Here is a 22,445-nt window from a genome sequence, read left to right on the forward strand (position 1 = left end):
TTTTTTTTTTTTTTTGAGACGGAGTCTTGCTCTGTCGCCCAAGCTGGAGTGCAGTGGCGCGATCCTGGCTCACTGCAAGCTCCGCCTCCTGGGTTCACGCCATTCTCCTGCCCCAGCCTCCCGAGTAGCTGGGACTACAGGCGCCCGCCACTGCGCCCGGCTCATTTTTTGTATTTTTAGTAGAGACGGGGTTTCACCGTGGTCTTGATCTCCTGACCTTGTGATCCGCCCGCCTCGGCCTCCCAAAGTGCTGGGATTACAGGCGTGAGCCACCGCGCCCGGCTTACCTGTCTAGCTTTTTGCTAGCTTTACTTTAAAACATTGGTTTCCCCGCCTTTTTTTTTTTCTATCCTTCGCAAAGTTTTTCAATCAAATGTGTCCATACAAGTCTTTATTGTATCTTCTGCAGCTCCGTGTACACAGAAAGTGGAACATGAAACACTTCTGAGTCTATATATTTGCTTCAACTATATTTGTCCTTCACTTCGAAGAAAGTCGTTTCCTCCATAATAATGGCAATGAAAACATTACTTCTTAAATCTAGTAATTCTTCCAACTTAGGAAAATATAAACTATAGGCAAAGAGGAATTTACCAGGAAGCTAATAATTAAGCTTCAGCTTTGGGGTCTCTCACTCTGCCAAGCCACATGTTCACATAATTGTACGTTTTAAAAAATTTGCCAAGGAAAAGTATTTCTAGATTCTTTTTCTTAAAGAGTCTCCAGGCCGGGCGCGGTGGCTCAAGCCTGTAATCCCAGCACTTTGGGAGGCCGAGACAGGCGGATCACGAGGTCAGGAGTTCGAGACCATCCTGGCTAACACGGTGAAACCCCGTCTCTACTAAAAAATACAAAAAACTAGCCGGGCGAGGTGGCGGGCGCCTGTAGTCCCGGCTACTCGGGAGGCTGAGGCAGGAGAATGGCGTAAAAACCCGGGAGGCAGAGCTTGCAGTGAGCTGAGATCCGGCCACTGCACTCCAGCCTGGGCGACACAGCGAGACTCCGTCTCAAAAAAAAAAAAAAAAAAAAAAAAAAAAAAAAAAAAGAGTCTCCAATAAAACACAGCCTGTCCTGGGTATTCATGGAACAATGCAGGCCTTCTCAAACCTTCCTACTGTGCTTCAGGTTTCATTCTGTTCAACATGGCTTAGATTATGTTGGTCAGTAATTAATGCTTGGAAATCATTTTTGTTATACAGAGATACTCCTTATACTTTTTTGTAGTGAAATTTATTTTGTGAACCAACTGAAAAAAGTTTCTCAAATTATACCATGTAAATAACTTGCAATATATTGTATAATAATTGTCCAATTAAGCACTTTTAATTCCTTTGATGATCTGTGATACTGTTTCCTCTCTCATGATGAAATATTCTTAGAAAACAATTTTAGAGGGTCACATTACAACGTAAAAAGGATATTTGAAAATATACAATAACCTTAAGGTATGATGCTTACCTATGTCTAAAATCTTTATTTCTTGGTGGAAGCAGGTAAAAACAGGTAAAAAAAAGAAAGCACAGTTAGAAAAGGCTTCTAAAATATAATGAGTTGAATTCTGGGATTTAATTATTTGTATGGAAGGTTGCCAACTTGGCAGAAATGATACTGGAAATGAATTCTGTAGTCTAGGGCTTACCAACTAACGTACAGAATAGGCTGATTTGAAAATCACACTTACATGAACAAAGCAAAGACAATATGTTACTTTTCCTATTGTCATTATGGCTAATGGATTAACCCAACCTGAGGATCCAATATTCTAGTTAAAAGTCATAACCTTAGTTCATTTAATATCAGGTCCTGAAATCACAGGAAAATATTTTATGCCTTAATTTCAACCACTGAAATAAAAGAGCTACGCCTATTTCACAGGGTTATTCTAAAGAAAACAAAAGAGATTTAAGAATCATAGCTCTATCATTTTAGAGCACAGAAAATTCACTGAAATCAGTAAGATATTTGATATACTGGGTGACTTTATGCTCTTTAATACACTTATGGAACAATATATATGTGCTGTGCTTCTAACTTAAAGCAAGAATCTGGCTTCTTTCTGGGGGAAATTGGAAACCTTGGGATGGTATTTTTATATGAATAAATTAGTACATCAGACTCAACATTTTTTTAAAAGGCAGGTTTAGCTTTGGTTAAAAGCCCAAATTTAGAAAGACATACCTTAGTTCTAAGACACTTGTTACATTTCCAGAAGGGAATATCCGCCGCACATAGTTGAAATCGCCTACATATAGACTGCCATCGATCCCACAAGCTAGCGCCACTGGGGCCAGTAGCTTGTTACCATCAGCTTGACCATTGCAACTGGGGCAGGAAATGCTGCGTCTTCGCCCATTGCCCATGATACTACTCACGACTGGAGGCTGCTGGGAGATAAACTGGTTTTCCCCATTTCCCTTGTACAGTATACCTACAAGAAATAAAGTGCGTTTTTTTCTTATGATGAAAAAGTGTAAAGGTGAAAAGCAAACATGTTCATGATTGTTTTAACTATAATTCAATGCCTGTTAGGTCTGGATTAAGACATTCTTATTTGAAGCTCCATTGGAAAGAACTGTATTCAATGACCTAGCGTAAAATATTACATGATAAAGTACATACGATATACACAAAAAGTGCTGTCTACTGTGAACTGAAGTCATGTCTGGCGAAAGGAACAAAAGACTAAGAAGAATTAAAACCCCAATTCTCAACCTCAGCGATGACCAGTCATGGCTGTACACTGAAATGGCCTGGGGAGCCGCCAAAAAGTGTTAATGCCTGCTTCTCACCCAGAGAGGCGGTGGTTTCATTTGTCTGAGGTACAGCCCTAGCCCTGAAATTTAGAAAAACTCTCCAGATGATCTTCACGTGCAACTAGGTTTGGAAACAGGCTCTACATAATATTCTTTAGGGAATAACAAGTTTGCCTAATTGTTAATCAATATTGAAAATATTCAATTAATAAAAATGTGTACCAGGAATATAAATTTCTTTTGAATTTATAATTTTCTTTAAAGTTAACAAACTTTATGGAAAACAAAGGTAGAAAATATCAAACTCCAAAGCTGTTAATGATAATACAGACTTATTTTAACTCTACCTATACTGTCAAGGACTATTCCTGCACACACTCTCATCTGATAGGAGAATGATTATTCAAAATGTTATTCAAAATGTCAAACCTAACAGAACTGTTGTGGAAGACCAATGTATTATTTAAAGTGAATTCTGCTTTAAGGCATGGAAGTGCCAATAATTTTATCAAGACAAAATGCCAGTCTGCTCTTTTACGGTCTTCAGTGAAAATCGGAGAAAAGATTCCAAATGAATGTTAAATATTTTCATAGTTAGAAATTAGATTTGAGTTGAGATTCTAATTTTATTCCTTTTGCCACTGATATATACAGATCAATGGCTCCAGTTTGGTGTGATGCACACGGGGTAGTCAGCTGCTATTGTTCCATGCATATTTTATGACACTTCTCAATGTGTTCTCATCTGTATACACCACCTGCTGCTTTCACTTTAGAGGCATATATTATATTTATTGAATGTTCTATGTTCCAAAGCAGTTCTCAGAGATAACGACTCTCCTTCTTAGCAGATACACTGTTAAAAGAATAATCCCACGAAAGCACAATCAGGAAACTTGAGAAAGTGCTTTTTCCCCCACTTTGGGATAATTTTAAAGTGAAGAAGAAATTAGAATAATTATGTTCTCCTTATAGCTCAGCACATTTTAGGTGCATTCTGTGATTACTTTTTTAATGCTTTGCTATTTGGGTGATGTAATAATCATAGCAAATTTACATAAAGAAATCAGGGAAATAAAACAGGTTTATTCAAATTTAAGAAAAATAAGCTAAATAAGGCTAGATCATAACAAGAGGTGAAATGCATTTTGCCTTGAATATTCAAAGAATGCATTAATGATATCTAAGATTCTTCTTTCTGTGATTACGTGAGTTGATAATCATGGAGCTATAATTTCCTATAAGAGCCAGTTGTGTAATTTTCATCAGAAGAATCCTACAAGTTAGACTACCGCTCTACGACATCTGATTTATTCAGTCATTACTTTGAACGATTGGCCCTTCATGCTGCTTCTCTATGATGGCAGAACAGAAAGATGAACATTAGAATATTTATTTCCATGTTTCAGGGTGCCTGCACGAATAACTGTCAGCATCTACGTTTCCATCTTCTCCCTCATGTCTTTCTATAGCTCATCCACCTTGTCATGACTACAAATCACTTTGTTTATTCAATTAGACACATGTCACTTTGGAAAGCCACTACTTGTCAAAATGTTCTTGGATAAAATTCTAAACTGCAATCTGTTCACCCTGTGGCTGAGGTTATCTCACATTTAAAAATAACATATATTTTATTTTATTTATTTATTTTTGAGACTGAGTCTTGCTCTGTTGCCCAGGCTGGAGTGCAGTGGCACAATCTTGGCTCACTGCAAGCTCCGTCTCCCCGGCTCAAGTGATTCTCCTGCCTCAGCCTCCCGAGTAGCCCACCACCATGCCTGGCTAATTTTTATATTTTTAGTAGATACGGGGCTCCACCATGTTGGCCAGACTGGTCTGGAACTCCTGATGTCAAATGATCTGCCCACCTCAGCCTCCCAAAGTGCTGGGATTACCGGTGTGGGCCACTGTGCTCGGCCTAAATATATTTTATAATTTAGAACATTTTTTTTTGAGGACAGCATTTTGGAAAGTTTGGTTTTTACATCTGCCCTGATATTTTAATAGAAGTTAACCATATGTTATTCTGGTTTAGAGTATGTGTGTATTTATAGTATACATACACAGAATATCTACACATTGCTGAATCCTCCTGAATATAGTATCCTGTGTTGTATCACACGACGGTAATTACAGAGGCATGGGCTTTTTCGGAGCTACAGAGATGCCTGTGGTTTTCCTATTGATTTGTAATCTCTTTAGTGAAATCCTGTAGCTAACTGGTTATGAACTTTACCCTATAAAATAAATGCCATCATAACTAAATGGCATCTAGAGACGTTTCCCCTAGTTTTGTTTGTGGAGGGCTTCTGAAGGAATACAGAAATATGTTCAAACTGTGTGAAATATAATTTTACATAATGTCATCAAGAGCAGCTACTAGCATGTTTGGCATATGGCCTCTCATTTTAAAAGACCAGGATTGAACCTTGTGCTACTAATATAACAGAATGAGACTACTACTGCTCCAGACACCACTGATGAGTTGAGAGGCTCTGAGAGAACACTGGAGTCCCCTGCTTGGTCAGGAGTCCCACCTTTTCACTGTGTGCTGCATGTGGCACTAGACAGCAGCTCTGCTTAATTTGGGGTGCAAATTGAACTGCATCCTGATGTCCGGACATAACTGGAAGGGGTGCAGAGCTTAATATACTGCTATATAATAGTGAAGCAGGGAAGGGTTTTTCCGCTTTTTTGTTTGTTTGTTTTTCCTTACTACTGATTTTCTCAGACTATTATTTCCTGGAGGGAAGGCACTAGCATTTTCTTCCTTGTTTTGTTTTTTGAGACAGAGTCTCACTCTGTCACTCAGGCTGGAGTACAGTGGCACGATCTTAGCTCACTGGAATCTCCGCCTCCTAGGTTCCAGCGATTTTCCCACCATAGCCTCCTGAGTTGCTGGGATGACAGGTGTGCAACACCACAAATGGCTAATTTTTGTATATTTTGTAGAGACAGGGTTTTATCATGTTGGCCAGGCTGGTCTCAAACTCCTGACGTCAAGTGATCCACCTGCTTTGGCCTCCCAAAGTTTTGAGATTACAGGCATAAGCCACAGCATCCGGTGCAGCAAGAGCACTTTCAAGCACTGGTCTGAAAACTACTTTAGACTGCATATATTTTGAAGGTTAAAATGCACACTCTCCAACACCCACAAAAAACTGTTTTAAGGAGGAATGAACATTGAAGCAACATTAATCTGAAAAAGTGACATTAACTATAAACATTTAATTGTACTACACTGTCAAGTCAACATTGTGAACCTTCCAAAAACCTCTGCAAAGTCAAGAGCTAGATTATTTTGCTGAGATTGTGACTTTTTTCTCTGGCTATCAGTAAAAGTAGAGTACTAGTATGATATGGTTTAGGACGGGAGGCCAAAGTATAACAGACTAACTTAAGGTCTTGCTTTTCTAGCAAAGCACCCTTTAAGTTGTCTGAGATGCAGCTAGTATGTGGGCAAAATGTTGGAAACATAGTCTACACAACAGAATTGTGTTTCATATAAATAATACTCTTGATGAGATTAGGCTGGTCATACTTTGCACATATTCATTCCTCTTTTGGTTTGCGGCATCTGAAACATGTTTCTTCAGAGCATATTCACTAGCACATTATCAGGTCTACTCCTAGGAACACTTTTGCTTCTTGCTTTTTTCTCAGATTATTTATTTTTTCCCCTAATATTCATCAAGTCAAGTAACAATATATGTGACCCCATTTGAGTGGCAGAATGTTTTATTTCCCTAATAGTCTAAGAAGAACCGAAAAAAAAAATCTAGATAATCAGAATAATTACCCAAGAATTAAAATCTAGTAAAAATATTTCGGTGAAGTCACATAATTTTTTTTTCTTTATTTTAAAAACAAATCCCCCTCCCTCCATTTTTGGTAAATCTTTCTAAGTACTTTGGCTCACACTCACTGACTCACTGTGGAATGAGACACGCTAGGTGTATCTGTGCTAAGGACTCGCACTCAGAGATCCTTCACTGCAACACCAAAGTCAGTCTTTCACATTCTGATGGGAAGATCGTTTCGGCGATGAATACATGAACATTTTAAAGTCTATTAAGAAAGTGTTATATAGTTCCCACTTTAGGCTTTTATAATCTTTAAAAATTCACCTTTATTCTTTTTCCGCCATTTCTAATCCTACAGCATGGATAGGATAAAATGTTGCTACGATCTCGTGAGTTGGAAAGTAGGCAACATTAGCTATCTATGAACAATACATTACGATATCATATCAGCTATCTATGAACAAGAGCTCACCGTTCTGTACATCCAGCACGTGATGTTTATCTAATGTCCAGCCACCCATGTTGGATGCATCCAATTCATAGCCCTGCAGAATGGCAGTCCTCTTTTCCCACAGAGTCAGGTCCAAACACGACTCATACTCATATCCAACTGACACTGGAATCCAAACAAATCACAGCTCATCTTTCCAACTACTGGGGGAAATGCAATTTATTTTCTTACTTGGAAAAAACTGCCTTTTTCGCATCTGTGTTCTGAGACTGTATTTCCACTTATTTGTGAGCAGTTTATTTTTTAATTTGAGAAGATTTGACCATATACAAGATTTTAAAAAAATGATCTCCAAATATTATTTTCCACTGATTTAACAGAAAATGAGTGTTTTCCTTCCCCATACCACCCCTTCATGAGGGGTTCACAGCACAAAATAAAGTCCAGATTGGGCAGCTGGTTAAGTAATTAGATCAGCCTCAAATAGTGATTAGATAACAAGTAAAAATAATGTTTGCCATCTGAATAATTAGAACTCTTTAGTTTTCAGGAGTGTTACATCATGGAAAATATTTATGATAAGTAAGGTTCAATGGAACAAAAAAACTAGCCAGATTATGACACTATGTTGACATATTACTATCAGAAATAAACAAACTAGCAGTGATATGAATAAATCACAGATGAAAAACTTTCCAGGGTTCACAATGAAACAGGGATTTTAAAATTTAGAAAGAATGAAAGGAGAAGTGGCAACTACTGGATTGATTTGAACTAATTCAAATCCAAATTACCTATTAATTTCAGAGTACAATATCCTATTTTAAGGTAAAAACTAAAACAAAAACATACCATTCTTCAGTTTTTGATGTTCTGAGCTTGAAGCTATACTATATACCTAATCTCTTTCTCTCTGTCTCTCAACACGTCACACTTTGATTGCGTTGTCCAGTCATTCAATAAAACAACTGGTTTGATTGTCCTTTCACTGAATGAACTGGCCCTTCTAGTGAAAACAGCTAATGTAATTCATGGACACAAATGTCTGCTATCCTGTTTAATATCAATATGCATTGAAAATACATTAGTGTTAGATACAGACATGAAAACAAATAAGGAAATCCAGGGAGGTAAAATTATAAAGAGAAGAAAATGAAAAAAGAAAGGGACATAATAAAGAAAGAAACATGGGGGGAAAAAGGATGTGACAAGCTGAAATCTCACTCAGAGCATTCCTCAACAACAGAATTTCAGCCAGGAAAGACTGATATTTTCTTCTTGCCACATGGAGTACATTCCTTTTCCCATCGTAGATCTAAACTAGCCAAGGTATAATATCCCTAGGACAACCTTATTCTCTTTATATTCTGTTTATCCACTGACTTCCTTGGGTTACAATTAATTTATGATAGTTCTGGCTTTGAGAAAAACTTCATTGCAGCAAAGATTTATATGGAACTTACCTACAGCTTCAGATAGACCATAGACCTTCTGATTATACGCATCTGTTTTATCCCATATGAAAGTATAGGCCAAGTTTGGTGAGGCAGGAAACCATTTTTGGAAGAGTCTTCCTACTACAGCTACCATAAGATGAACCTTCATTAAATTAAATGGAATAATAGACTGGGTCATGGTGATCTTGAGAACTGACTTATACCCTGCAGCTCTGGAACTCAGGTAGGAGAGTTTCAAATCCGTTCCTGGAATTGTAGTTTCCTCGTGGAGTACCTAAGTTTGAATAAAGCAGAAGTTTCAAACTGTGATCATGTATGAGTATTAGAGAAAATATATTTATGTAGTATATATTCACTATATTTGTGAATAGTGACTCTTTGTGTCTTAGTGTAGTTACTCTTAAAGACAATGTGTTTATTTTAGTTGCTTTCGGACAACTAAAATAAGACACAAAAGAATCACTATTCACAAATATGCATTTGAGCTGTTATCTTGTTCATAATTAAAAATAACTCTGCTGCCAGCCCAAATGTCTCTTCCTAAAAGCCTCTTGTCATTTATTCTGAGTTAATCATACCTCGGGTGCTACTCTTCACACGGGAAGCACTGTGACTGCTCCATCAGGCTGACATGCACTGACTCGTTAGTGTAGTAGTCACAGTGGATTCTCACTAACCCATCTTTCACCCCATCACCCTGGAGAATTAGAGCAGACATTTGTAAGATGGTTAGCTCGGAACAGGGATGTAGTCTAGGCCAAAGATCTGGCCTGTGCCAGCTGGCTGATTTAGGGACTAAACCAATACCTACAGCCTCATCAGCTGGCTGGTCACAGCCTATAAAGACAGTAAGGATAACAAAAAAGACCCAATCATTTGGGTTAAAGTGTAGCAAATTCCATATCCATGTTGAGAGGTAATGTAATAATAGCACCTTGTCATAATTAAAGATTGAGCTCCAACTTACCATGGGTTTTTGGTATGATGGTAAATTAGGTAATATTTTAAAGCTCCATAAAATTTCTCCTAGAGAGCAACTATTATGTTATTAAATGCACACAGAACCTATCAATTCACAGTTTTTTATTTGAAACTGGACTGTAAAAATGAATATAATTATGTGCATAAGAATTATCTCCTTTACAAATTAAAAAAAGATTATACTCTTAACCCCACAGATTACCAGTGTGACCAGCTCCGTGAATACCGACAACATTTATATTAACAAATGCAAAATACATTATGCCAAAACATTACTTATTTTGAAAAATGTATTTCATGTGGCATATACAATTTTTCTAGAGTTCAGATTCTCTTTACCAATGCTCCTGTGAGTTTGATGAATAAGAACAGCTCTCCCTGGGCTTTCCACACAGGCTGTAAGTGCAAGGCTATCTGTGTTCAAGAACGTGCACCAGGAACTCACTACTTTCTCCACGAAGAATTAAACAGTACTCTCAAAGCCTTCCTCATATTGCCCTATCAAGATTCATTATTCTGACAGAAAGGGCTGCCTTTTCATGTTGGAAAGATCTTAGAATACTGATTCAGTGTTCAGCAATGTTTCCCCTTTCCCCAACACCTCCACATAGAACAGTTAGAGATGATGTGTATCTGCCATCTCCAGACTTTAATAACTACAGTAAAACCCTCCAAGACCCCTTGTACTGAGGGTAGAGCTGTCAGCTTCAATATAAACAATCACACAGTTGGAAGTGGCACAAATGAATGGACGAAGGAAACTTCCATTCTGGCCTGTCAGTCGGTGTTGGCATGAAGAGGGACGCGATGTGGTACAGTAGAGTAAGAGGCATTTCTAATGTAGATACACAAATTTATTACCATTGGAGTTTTCCTTCAAACATGCTGACTGAATTCAGCCACAAAACGGTCTTAAGCCAAATAGTTTACAAACATATAGAAACTGTGTAGACGTGGGGAAACCATTAAATTTAAGGCTGAGGGAACTTTTGTAAGACTGTAGGTTGTTAGGGTGAAAGGTTTAAAGATAACTCATTGTTCCCCCATAATCAGTGAAATATCAATGAGTTAGTTTGAAAAATAGATTTGGTGACTCCAGAATGGTCCTGATAATATGCGATTTAACCCTAAAGCCCGTCATTTGCTTCCTCTTAATTTATTTTCAAAATAATTTCCCACCCATTTGATAGGTCTTCCATGAGTAAGGGACTCTCTTATGAATATTGTATGTATTTCCTGTGACTTCCAGAAGCTGCCTCTCTATTTCAAAATATCATGTGTTATGCTTGATTTTAGTATCTGTAATTCTGTTCATTAAAGCATGTGTTTCTCTGATGTAATTTAACTTGACCATGTTATTGAGCATTAGAAGGAAAGGTAAATCCAACCAAAGTGGGAAAATAAACCATCAGGACTACTTTTGCCAGCTGCGTGAGCTGTAAATCCTATTCCTGATCCTGTTAAGCATTCGGTTAGGAACCATGTCCTGCCAATTCTATCTTCCAGTCCCTGTCTAATGTGTTCCCTCTTCCTCATTTCCACTACCATTGTGACTGCAAGGCCCCCTCCATCTGAGCCCCGGATACGCATGGATATACACGTCACAAGAAGAGCCTATTCACTCATTTCTCTCTTCTCTCAATATCTTCTGCACTTCCATCAAGTGCGTTTTGCCACTTGAGTTAACTTTAGAGAAATGCTGAAAAAACTCCATTGGGGCCTGGGTTCCGCATCACCTAAAGAATTCAGGGTCTCCACTGGATTGCACCTCAGGGCCATTCATAAACTGGCCCTGGGGTCATCTTCTGCCTTCTTCCCCATTATCCCCTCCACAACATGACTTGTTTTTGCCACTCCACTGTTGCTTACACATCTTCAATCTGAAACATGCTTTCCTCCCTCTCTAGCCTAATCCTTGTTTAAGACCAAACTTCTCAGTCATTCTTTCTTTGGCTTACTCAGGAATTGACCTCTCCTTTGAACTTGTACGATTTTTCATTAAAATCTTTATCACATTTAGAATGGCAGGATGCATGTCTTATTCTTCTTTTTATCCTAGTAAAGTACCTTGTACACAGTAGGCTCTCAGTACATTTTTATGAAATATTTGCCTACTGCATGAATGAATGCAGAAAAGACTCCATGTATTCATGGAATTGTTGACTATCTGAAACCCATTTTAATGCCCTAGTTTGCTAAAAATTTGACACCTACAGACAGATACTGACTCTAGGTAAAGTCTATTTTAGGACTGACTACGAAGTCTAGAGTTCTTGCAAGATGGGCCTGGGGAGGAAGTATTAAATTGATTGAGGTTACAATGAACTTCTTAAAGTTTCAGCTCAAAGTTGGCTTGACCACTTCACAATGAATCCCTGAGGTGCTGCTGCTGCAACAACTTTGCCTGTCAGCCTTTTTGTTTTTTTGTTATCCTAGACCTTTCTGGCTCACCTCTTGTAGTCTCTATCTGTACTCCCTCCCTAGGTGATCTCCCCCAGTGCTTTATATTTATATGCGAATGACTCCCAAATTTACCTCTTTAGTTTCAACCTCTTTCCTGGACTCCACTCTTCCGTGTCTACTTCTACCCTCAAAGAGTTTTGTTCAAGTCACCAAAATTTATCCTGTGGACAACTGAAGTTGCTTCCTAACTGGTCTCCTTGTTTCCACCCTTGCCCAATATAGAATATTCTCAGCACAGAAGTTCCTTAAAGGAGGAAATCAGTGAGTGTTAGTGATCTGCTTAGACACCTTTAATGGCTTCCAATTCTCGAAGAGTTATTTTCACCATGGTCTTCAATGGCTTCCAATTCTCGAAGAGTTATTTTCGCCATGGTCTTCAATGGCTTGTGATTTATTGACTGCCGCCTTCACTCCAGCCGTGCTGCCTGTCCTTTTTGCCACTCCTCGAACAAGCCAAAAATCCCCTTCTATTTTCAGGGCTTGTTCTTTTACTTGCTTAAAGTTTGTGCTGAAATGTCACCTTATTGAAGAGATTTTCTCAAACTCTACTACATTAGATCATACCTCTATCCACTGTCCCCTGCTTTATTATTTTTTGGTAAGTCTCATCGCAACCTGACGTATTTCTGTTGACTGCCTCTCTCCACTCATGAGTTGGGAAGCTCAGTGAGAGCAGGCACCTCATCTCAGCGGTTTACTGCTTTGTTCCCACATAATAGCACCTGCTACAGAACAGGTGTTCAATACATATCTGGACAGTGACTATGACAAAGCTGCTGTGTGCTAGTGTATTTTAATGACCTCAGATTTTTCCTTACCTCTTTACGAATACAGTCTATTATTATTATATACATATTTTTGAAACAGGGTCTCACTCCTGGTGCCCAGGCTGGAGTGCGGTGGGACTCACGGTTCACGCAGCCTTGACCTCCCTGGAGTGATCCTCCCACCTCTGCCTCCTGAGTAGCTGGGACTACAGGTGCATGCCATCACACCTGGCTAATTTTTTGTATATTTTGTAGAGACAGGGTTTTGTCATGTTGCCCAGGTTGGTCTCAAATTCCTGGGCTCAATCCATCCTCCTGCCTTGATCTCCCAAAGTGCTGGAATTATAGTAGTGAGCCATGCTGCCTGGCAAAGTCCATTATTATTATACCTAATGTCCTGCTTGTAAGATCTGAAAGTTATTTCTAACTGGAAACATGTGGGATGGAACACAATCCTCAGATGTTTCAGTAGATGAAACGAATGGGGAACGCATGGCTATTCCTTAGAAAGTTATATTAATGAATATTTTCTGTCAAAAATACCTTTTCCAAAACACTTTTTACTTATAACAATAATTAAACAGTAAGTTATTGAGACTAATAGCCATGTGTAATAGTGAGTGGTGCCAGTAGCACTTGGTACAATGTCGGTCAAGCTGTCAGGTACATTTAGACACTAAAGTTTTTTTTTCAATAAATAAATGAGCAAAGAAATTATTAGTGATTGAGTTGAAGCTATATTTTCATTTGACTATTACTAATAAATATGTAAGATATATCCTGAAGAAAAAGTATTTTGTTTGAGTAGATCTTTGAGAAATAACTAGATAAACCAGGCGCGGTGGCTCATGCCTGTAATCTCAGCACTTTGGGAGGTGGGCAGATCACGAGGTCAGGAGATTGAGACCATCCTGGCTAACACGGTGAAACCTCGTCTCTACTAAAAATACAAAAATTAGCCGGGCGCGGTGGCGGCGCCTGTAGTCCCAGCTACTCGGGAGGCTGAGGCAGAACAATGGCATGAATCCAGGAGGCAGAGCTTGCAGTGAGCTGAGATCGCGCCACTGCACTCCAGCCTGGGCGACAGAGTGAGACTCCATCTCAAAAAAAAAAAAAAAAGAAAGAAAGAAATAACTAGATATCCTACTATAACAATATCTACTCTAGGACACACACACACACACACACACAAAATAATTCATTCTATAGAATTACTTAAAGATGACACTGGAATTTCATAATCCATGGTTTTTTTTTTTTTTTTTTTTTTGAGACAGGGTCTCACTGTGTTGCCCAGGCTGGAGTGCAGTAGTGTGATCTCAGCTTACTGCAACCTCTGCCTCCCTGGTTCAAGCAATTCTCCTACCTCAGCCTCCCAAGTAGCTGGGACTACAGGCACTCATCACCATGCCTGGCTAATTTTTTTTTTGGTATTTTTAGTAGAGATGGGGTTTCATTATGCTGGCCAAGCTGATCTTGAACTCCTGACCTCATGATCTGCCTGCCTTGGCCTCCCAAAGTGCTGGGATTACAGGCATGAGCCACCGTGCCTGGCCTCTATAACCTATTTTTAAGATTCTCTGGCAAAACATGATCTGAAGATCTTGTATTTACAAGTACTGCCTGTGAGAATATTTTACCTGTGTTTCGGGAATGATGGGACTGTCTTCAGGAGAAGATCTGAAAAAGGTGGATAAAGGTGATGACACAATGATGGGATTTGGCCTCACGAATCCACTCAGATCACAGCTGGGAATGTCATTCTCTTCTTTCTTCATGACTAGGGTATCCATCACATAAAAGACATTCCATGGAATCCACACAGTATGATACTGAGTGAGGAATGGGGATCGTTCAAATACCAAAGTGAGAGAGGCCCCACCATTTGCCACCAAGTCAAACCTAAGAAAAAACAAGGTCTGCTTAGTGAATTGTCTGGATCCCACAGAACTACCAACACACATCTCCTTAAGTTAATATGCTTTATAAGGAAAATCAACTTCTTCTCCCAACTTTTATATGAAATAGTTTCAGATCTATAGGAATATTCCCAGAGTTATATAATAAATACTCATATGCCCTATGTGTATTCACCAAGTTCACCAATTTTTTTTTTTCAAATTTGCTTTCCATTGACTCTTTTTTCGGAACCATGTGAGCTCAAGTTATAGACATTATGAAATATTACCCCTAAAGATTTCATCACACATCTGCTGAGACAAAGAGCATTCTCCCACAAAACTACAGTACTATCACCACGCCTTAGAAAATAAAATCAACTTTTGAAGAAGTATGTGAGTATATGACTTTAAATCTCTGCCATATGTACTGTCTAAAAGTTGAGTCTAAAAGTTGCTGCATTTCCACATTAAAAAGGACAATCAAACATGACAGTGGTACAGGAAGGTCTAGTTTTTATATTTCAAATCCTTCAGAGACAGTGTGATGGGACTAACTCACATTCCATCCTGGCGGGTAATAGTATATCCATATTCTGGGTAATGGAAAAACGAGACATTTACTCCAATAAGTGGAGTTCCATCAGCAGTCAGTACTTGGCCTCTGATGACAGATGCAAGGCTGTTGGAAAAGTAGAAGAATGAGAATGAACATCTGTCTTTTCAGGCCAACATTATCATGATTTATAGATAATTCAACCTAAGGATAAAATAACACTATTCTATGCAATCAATCGTTATTCACAAAAACCAGACCTGAAATACTCCCAAGACAATGTCCCTTTTAATTCAGTGTAATTCATATTCTCTAAATGCCTTGTGTGTATCCTGGGTTTTAATTTGTGGCAATCTGTTTTTTGGAGTGTTATCAAGACCAATAATTTACAGATGAATTTTTAAAATGATAAACTCTGTGCTTTTTTCATAAGTCATATATATGGTGCTCACATGAAGAAAAGTAGACTTTCCAATTAATTCTGAGGCAATCAGTAAATCTTCAGGGACCAAGAAGTATAAGATTTAAGGGGGCAATAAGGAACATTTGTACAACTTTTAATCATCTGCTGGCTATAACTGCATTAATGCTGTTAAATTACTGCAGACCCAGGAGTTCTGGTGTAAATCATCTTCTTTTGCTCAGTGAGACACAAGACACCTGCTTTTACTTACTGGTTTATTTTCAGGTCATTACTGCTCTGTAAAGCACCAGTCAAACAGCTTATGCAATCTTACTGCCATGCCGTCAGCAGTTCCATTACATTAATTCATAATTTATATCACTTAGTGAGCTCAGCTAAAAAAAAAAAAAAAAAAGGGCACTTCTGTTTTGCCTTTTGGGGTCTTTTCATTGCTTCTTTTGAAACATTTCCAACTGTGCCAACAAAATCAACTAGTTAAATGAAGATTTATTGACTCTTTAATGTAATGTCCTGTTATGTCTCAGGCACTGAAATTCACAAAGTATGTGAACTGTGTTAAAAATGCTTGAAATGCAAAGTTTGGTGAAGACTTTGCAGAAAGGGGAAAAACTGTATTTAAAAAACAGCACTTTCCTCAAGCTCACAGTCATGAGTATTTCACATAAAGTATATGTAACTGTTGATAACATCATTACAAATCTACATACAGAAAAGAAGCATTAACCTCTTATTGAAAGGACTTTCTCCAGGTATAACATGGGTGCTATCAGATCCTATAAGAAAACTGACTCGATCATAAAAGGATTTGGCAGCTTGCTGAGAAGGCGACTGAAGGCTTTGGCTAATGATGTCCTGAGGATCCGGCAGGCCCCGACAATAGGGTTGATTCTGGCAGGAACTCTGTAGGCAGCAGTCGGGATCCATGCAGTCAATGAGTCCATCTGTAGAGAGAAATGTTCCCCAGTAAGGGAATTTTCCTTTCAATGCCATAATGTAGAATCAGTTTTGTTTCTTGACTGTTTTTTTTTTTTTCACATCAAGTGATTTTCCACTGACTATCTGATAGTAATTTCTACCAGGCACACTTTTTGAAACCAGAAGAAATAGAAATACAACACAGTCATATGCCACATAATGACAGACCACATATAAAAGGGTGGTCCCATAGATAATAATGCTGTATTTTTACGGTACCTTTTCTATGTTTAGATACACAAATACCACCGTGTCACAACTGCCTCAGTATTCAGTAGAGTAACATGCTGTACAGATGAGAAGCCTACGAGTGTAGTAGGCTGTGTCATCTAGATTTGCGTGAGTGCACGCCACGATGCTCCCACCGTGATGAAATTGCCTGACAACACCTATCTCAGAACGTATCCCCATCATTACGTGACATACAAATCTACTTGCATCTGCATTCACGGAGAGTAAATACTTGGATTAGAGATGGCTGAAAAGAATCATATAATGTTCGTTCTGAGTAAGAAATAAAAAATTCGTGATTAGAACAATCTATTAGTAGTAGTATGAAGGCATATGGATTAGTTATAAGTAAAGCTACTCAAATATCCTATATTTTAGAGACAATGCACTAGGAGTTAGCACAGTGTGTATGGTAAATAGGAATCTATGTAGGATGAAGCTCTAAAATTTGGGAAGGGTCAGAAAGTGAAGTTTATGAAGTGTAGCAAACACAAATCAATATAAAATGGATGAGACTAGCCAACCACCTTTCAATAAAATAGCTCTTCTGGCCAGTGCAGTGGCTCATGCCTGTAATCCCAGCGCTTTGGGAGGCTGAGGCAGGCATATCACCTGGGGTCAGGAGCTTGAGACCAGCCTGGCCAACATGGTGAAACCCCATCTCTAAAATTAGCCAGGCGTGGTGGCAGGTGCCTGTAGTCCCAGCTACTCAGGAGGCTGAAGCAGGAAAATCACTTGAACCCAGGAGGCGGAGGTTGAAGTGAGCCGAGAATGCACCACTGCACTCCAGCCTGGGCAACAGAGCATAACTCTGTCTCAACAACAACAAACAACAACAACAACAACAACAACAACAACAACAAAAAATAGCTCTTCTGAGGAAGGTTAAGTGTGTTCCAGATAACATCAGGCATTTCCCAAATTTTAAACAAGAGCCTGGACTCCTAGAATACAGCGACTAAAATGGAGGTATTAATTAAAATGTGGTAAATGTAAATCGGCCATAATATTAGAAATAATAAGAAATCCATCATGGAAAACTGACCTATAGTAGTGATGACATAAAAGGAATAATGGATGAGAAGGATTTGCCAGTGCTTTCTCCAGGAACATCAAAGGCAAACTACACTCAATGGCCCATGTAAGTCTTCTGTTTAAAAGCTATAACCATCCAGTAGCAGTTGAGTGTTTCAAGTTATGATCATTTGATAACATTATCTTTTAAGGTCAGGCTTTACTGACCAGTTGAAAAACATGAATTTTTTTTTTTTTTTGACTGAGTCTTCCTCTGTCACCCAGGCTGGAGTGCAGTGGCATGATCTCAGCTCACTGCAACCTCTGCCTAACTGGTTCAAGTGATTCTCCTGCCTCAGCCTCCTGAGTAGCTGGGACTACAGGCACCTGCCACCATGCCTGGCTAATTTTTGTATTTTTAGTAGAGACGGGGTCTCACCATTTTGGCCAGGCTGGTCTTGAACTCCAGACCTCAAGTGATCCACCTGCCTAGGCCTCTCAAAGTGCTGGGATTATAGGCTCAGCCACTGAGCCCAGCTGAAAACATGAATTTTTATCTCCTTGATAATTACATTTATTGGTATTAATAAAAATATCAGTTTCTGAAGACTTTAATCTTAGGAGAACTGACAAAATAGTTTGAAAATCTTCCAACTGAACTATCAAGTCTGGGTGTGACTCTATGATAGCAAGCTCAGCTGAAAATATCTAGATGACCATTATGTTTTATTTACACAATTAAAAAAAAAGTCTTTTTTTTTAAAAAAAAAGAAAACTATACTAGTCATTGATTTACGTTAGGCTATTCTTATTAATAGAATATTAGCTTGCCCCTTCATTATCTGACAGCAAACTGAGATAAAAGAAACAGACAAAGTTGAATTAAATTGCCCAGTCTAAAAGGCAGGTCAGCAACAACACAGGTAAGGTAAGAAACAGGACGTGAGGAGGCCTGGCTCAGCACGTCATTTTGGCCATCTGAAGAAGACATGTAGTGGACACTGTTCTTCCCCGGACCCATTTCCCTTTCTCTGGGCAAGAGATGAAACTTTTAGTTTGCGTATCCGGCCTTCCCCACCTCTCAGGCCATGTGCATAACCTTCACTTGGTGTTTGGTTCAGAAATGTACAGGTGACCTAACATATCTAACAAGAATGAATTTCAGGAACAATCTAAAAAGAGATTCTTACCCCTCAACCAGGCTTGAGATCTGTGAGGCTGTGTGGCTGGGATTGCTGCAGCCACCTTGCTGCCGTTATAGAAGCTTCTGGGAATGGAGTCATCCCCAGGCAAGCAGAGCAAGGGCTGGAGGAAAAACTAACAGGTCAGACACAGACACAAAAACCTTTGAGGTTTTTGCCATAAGCTGCACTTGACCTCCTGGGCTTTTTAGTTATAGAAATGAAGGCATTCCCTTTTTCCTTAAGTCTGTTTGAATTAAATTTTCTGTCACCTGAAATTGACAGAGACCTAGCTTATCCAGAGACAGTAACTAAAAATCTCTTCACTAAGTTGGGGGAGTGGGGAAAGGCTTAATAAGTGAATACCTGAATTAAATTTAGGAAGTTGGACTCTTTTCACACTAAGAGTTTAAGTTTTTTGTTACCATAATTTCCATACTCATGAAAATGTGTAGGTCAGGATTTCTGATAAGCAGATCTGATGACACAAGGTTTCCTGATGATAGTATATGTATTTTCATGTCTGTTATATTTCTAAGATAATGAGTTGTTAATCATTTGAAACTGCATGTTTATTTCTCTGGAAAAAACTAAAATCATGTTTTAAGATAATCCAGCCGGGCATAGCAGCTCACACCTGTAATCCCAGCACTTTGGGAGGCTGAGGCGGGTGGATCACCTGAGGTAAGGAATTCGAGACCAGCCTGGCCAACATGGTGAAACCCCATCTCTACTTAAAATTCAAAAAAATTAGAGGGGCATGTAGTGGGCACCTGTAATCCCAGCTACTTGGGAGGCTGAGGCAGGAGAATTGCTTGAACCCAGGAGGCAGAAATTGCAGTGAGCCGAGATCGCACCACTGCACTTCAGTCTGGGTGACAGAGCAAAAAAAAAAAAAAAAAAAAAAAAATCAAAAAAAAAAAAAAAAAAAGAAAATCAAATGAAACTGAATTTGGAAATTTCATATAAATTTATCAAAATATTACTTTCCTAGGCAAAAGGGCATGAAGATGAAAAATGCATAAATATTTCTCAATATTTCTAGTGGAAGAAAGACAACAGTATGCTATTGGCTTATTTTTCATGAGGATATATAATAATAATGTAAAACATTTTTCCTCCCTCTCTCTAAAAGAAATAGAAGTATAGTTGTTAAGACTTGGACTTCTGAAGTAGTAGACTGTAGACCTACTGCTCCCATATCATTTCTGGCTTCAAAAAAACAATTAGCCAGGCACAGTGGCTCACGCCTGTAATCCCAGCACTTTGGGAAGCCCAGATGGGAGGATCACTTGAGCCCAGTAATTCAAGACAGGCCTGGGTAACATAGCGAGACCCTATCTCTATAAAAAGTTAGAACACTTAGCCAGGTACGGTGGTGTGCACCTGAAGTCCCAGCTACTTGGGAGGCTGGGGTGGGAGGATCACTTGAGCCCAGGAGTTTGAGGCTGCAGTGAAGAATGATCCCACTGCTGTGCTCAGCCTGGGTGATAGGGAGAGAACCTGTTTCAAAAAAACAAAAAAACAAAAAAACCCAAAAACCCAAAATAACAAACAAATGAAAAAATTTAAAAAACCTCAACCTTTGCATCCCAATCATAGTTATACGCTGATGTTTGTGGGGAATCTTTCAAATGTGTTTTATGATATGGTACCTTTAGTTCGTACTCGATGGATTTAGAATGGTTGCATATGATTGGGAGAGTAACACCACAAATATCTGATATTCTTGCAGGTTTTCCCTTGTAGTCATTCTTCAACAAAAGTAGAAAAGACTCAATAGGAAAAGTATTTCCAAATATTATATTTTATCTCCATTAATCTGGTAAATTAAGGGTTACGTGCTCCTTACCCTCTTCTCCCTGGCCATAATGCTCCCACAGTGACTTCCCTTAGGCAATAGATGGTACAGTTGCCAAAGAGGAATGCTCAAATTTAGTCATTCATCTTTGTTAGTTTATAAAAAGCAAATGTACATCTGGCATGTAGTCTGCAGGTCATAAAACTGCATGAGATCGACACTTTCTGAACTAATCAGTTGGAAATGCATTTTTACAAGCCTCTCTGCTAACATCAATCAGAGAAAGAATCTCATTTTCAACAGCCAAGGTGCAGGGACACACTGTTTGTTATTTTTCTGCAGAGTTTATCAGTAACTTGCCCAAGCAAGTGACGGATGGTTATGAATCTGGCTTCCTATAACTTGAGAAAACATTTTTCATTTTTTGGTCTGTATTTATAGAACAGCTAAGGCTATCTAGTATAACTAAGTTGATTACCCACTTGCCCAAATGTATAGTGTAGTAAAATTGTCTTTGTGGAATAGCTTTCCAAAAATCATCGAGATTCCATTTGAGTTTCAGGAATACTAGGTTGGTTTAAATTTATATTGGTATAGAAGCCATATCTAATAGCATTAATCATAAAAATCTACATAAATCAGAAATGTTCAAAACCCGCTGAATAATAACTGCAGTGATCAGTTAAGAGCCTGTCTTTCTTCTGTTCAGGCTTTGCAATCTACGTGGTACTCTGATGTAAACTAGATCATACTGTTTATGCTTCCCTCCACTCAGTCCGTAATATCATTGCTCTCGTTAGCTTTTCTGTCCACTATTTTGAAACATGCTCTTGTCTTTCTTTCTTTGTGCATTTTCACTGGTCTTTTACAGTGGCTGGCAAAGTTATTCTGTAGAGCCAAAGAGTAAATACATTCGGCTTTGTGGGCCATATAGTCTCTATGGCAACTGTTCAACTCCGCCTTCAATATGTCAATGAATGGGCACGAATGTGTTCCAATAACACTATTAAGAAAATCAGGCTTTGGCTCAGAGGCCACGGTTTGCCAATCCCTGGTCCTGCTTCAAGGTCTCTATCCTGTCCTATTTCCTATTCCTCTTTACATCACTCTTGATTTTTTTTTTCTGGAAAATTTAAACAATATACATTTTGTTAGATTATTAAAACTCTTAACTAAAGGTCTTTTCCTAGGTTACCTTCTATGCTGGCTTTACGCTGATTGTCAATACTCTCACTTTCTTCTTTCAAGGAGCTATGGATATTTTTATTTGTTTTTCAAAATTTTGGTTTACAGACTGGATAAAAAGTCATGAATTTTCTTTTTTACTCAAATGATAATTGATACCCACTGTCCTTCCCCACAGTATTTGGTACTTCCCCCCACGCCTCAACCTCCAAGTTTCAAGTCAGAGTTAGAAATTCCCATGTAATATTTTATTTGTGCGATTCAGAATTTTAAAAGTATACAGGTGTAACTTTTGTTATTCTTTTCAGTCACATTCTGTAATATGCATGAAACAAACTGAAATATGCATTCATTTCTGGATTGGGATCATGCTAGGTTTTCCACACATTCTTGGTTGTCTACATTAGTGCTCTCCTGGTGACTTCGGACCTCATGTTCACATCATTTCAATGCTAATCATTAAAATGCTTCCTTTACTTGGTCTCCATTGCCTTCTGAGTAA

The 22,445-nt window shown here is 38.6% G+C and overlaps 1 protein-coding gene across 23 annotated transcripts in view; it reads right to left on the bottom strand.

Moving 5' to 3' along the window:
• Positions 1-22,445, bottom strand: part of LOC105466614 (teneurin transmembrane protein 3) — a 2,765,046-nt gene that overhangs the window by 49,364 nt on the left and 2,693,237 nt on the right. For 17 of the 23 annotated variants that reach the window (XM_071092798.1, XM_011715685.2, XM_071092796.1 and 14 more), the window contains 7 exons: positions 16,281-16,497; positions 15,139-15,258; positions 14,319-14,580; positions 8,474-8,741; positions 7,032-7,175; positions 2,179-2,428; positions 1,459-1,479 (listed from right to left, as the gene is read on the bottom strand). In XM_071092798.1, coding sequence (XP_070948899.1) covers positions 1,459-1,479; positions 2,179-2,428; positions 7,032-7,175; positions 8,474-8,741; positions 14,319-14,580; positions 15,139-15,258; positions 16,281-16,497 — 1,282 coding nt within the window. The remainder of the gene's footprint in view (positions 1-1,458; positions 1,480-2,178; positions 2,429-7,031; positions 7,176-8,473; positions 8,742-14,318; positions 14,581-15,138; positions 15,259-16,280; positions 16,498-22,445) is intronic. The other 6 variants (XM_071092800.1, XM_071092799.1, XM_071092797.1 and 3 more) reach the window with 1 other exon arrangement.

Source organism: Macaca nemestrina, chromosome 3, assembly GCF_043159975.1.
Source record: "Macaca nemestrina isolate mMacNem1 chromosome 3, mMacNem.hap1, whole genome shotgun sequence".
Lineage (NCBI taxonomy): Eukaryota > Metazoa > Chordata > Mammalia > Primates > Cercopithecidae > Macaca > Macaca nemestrina.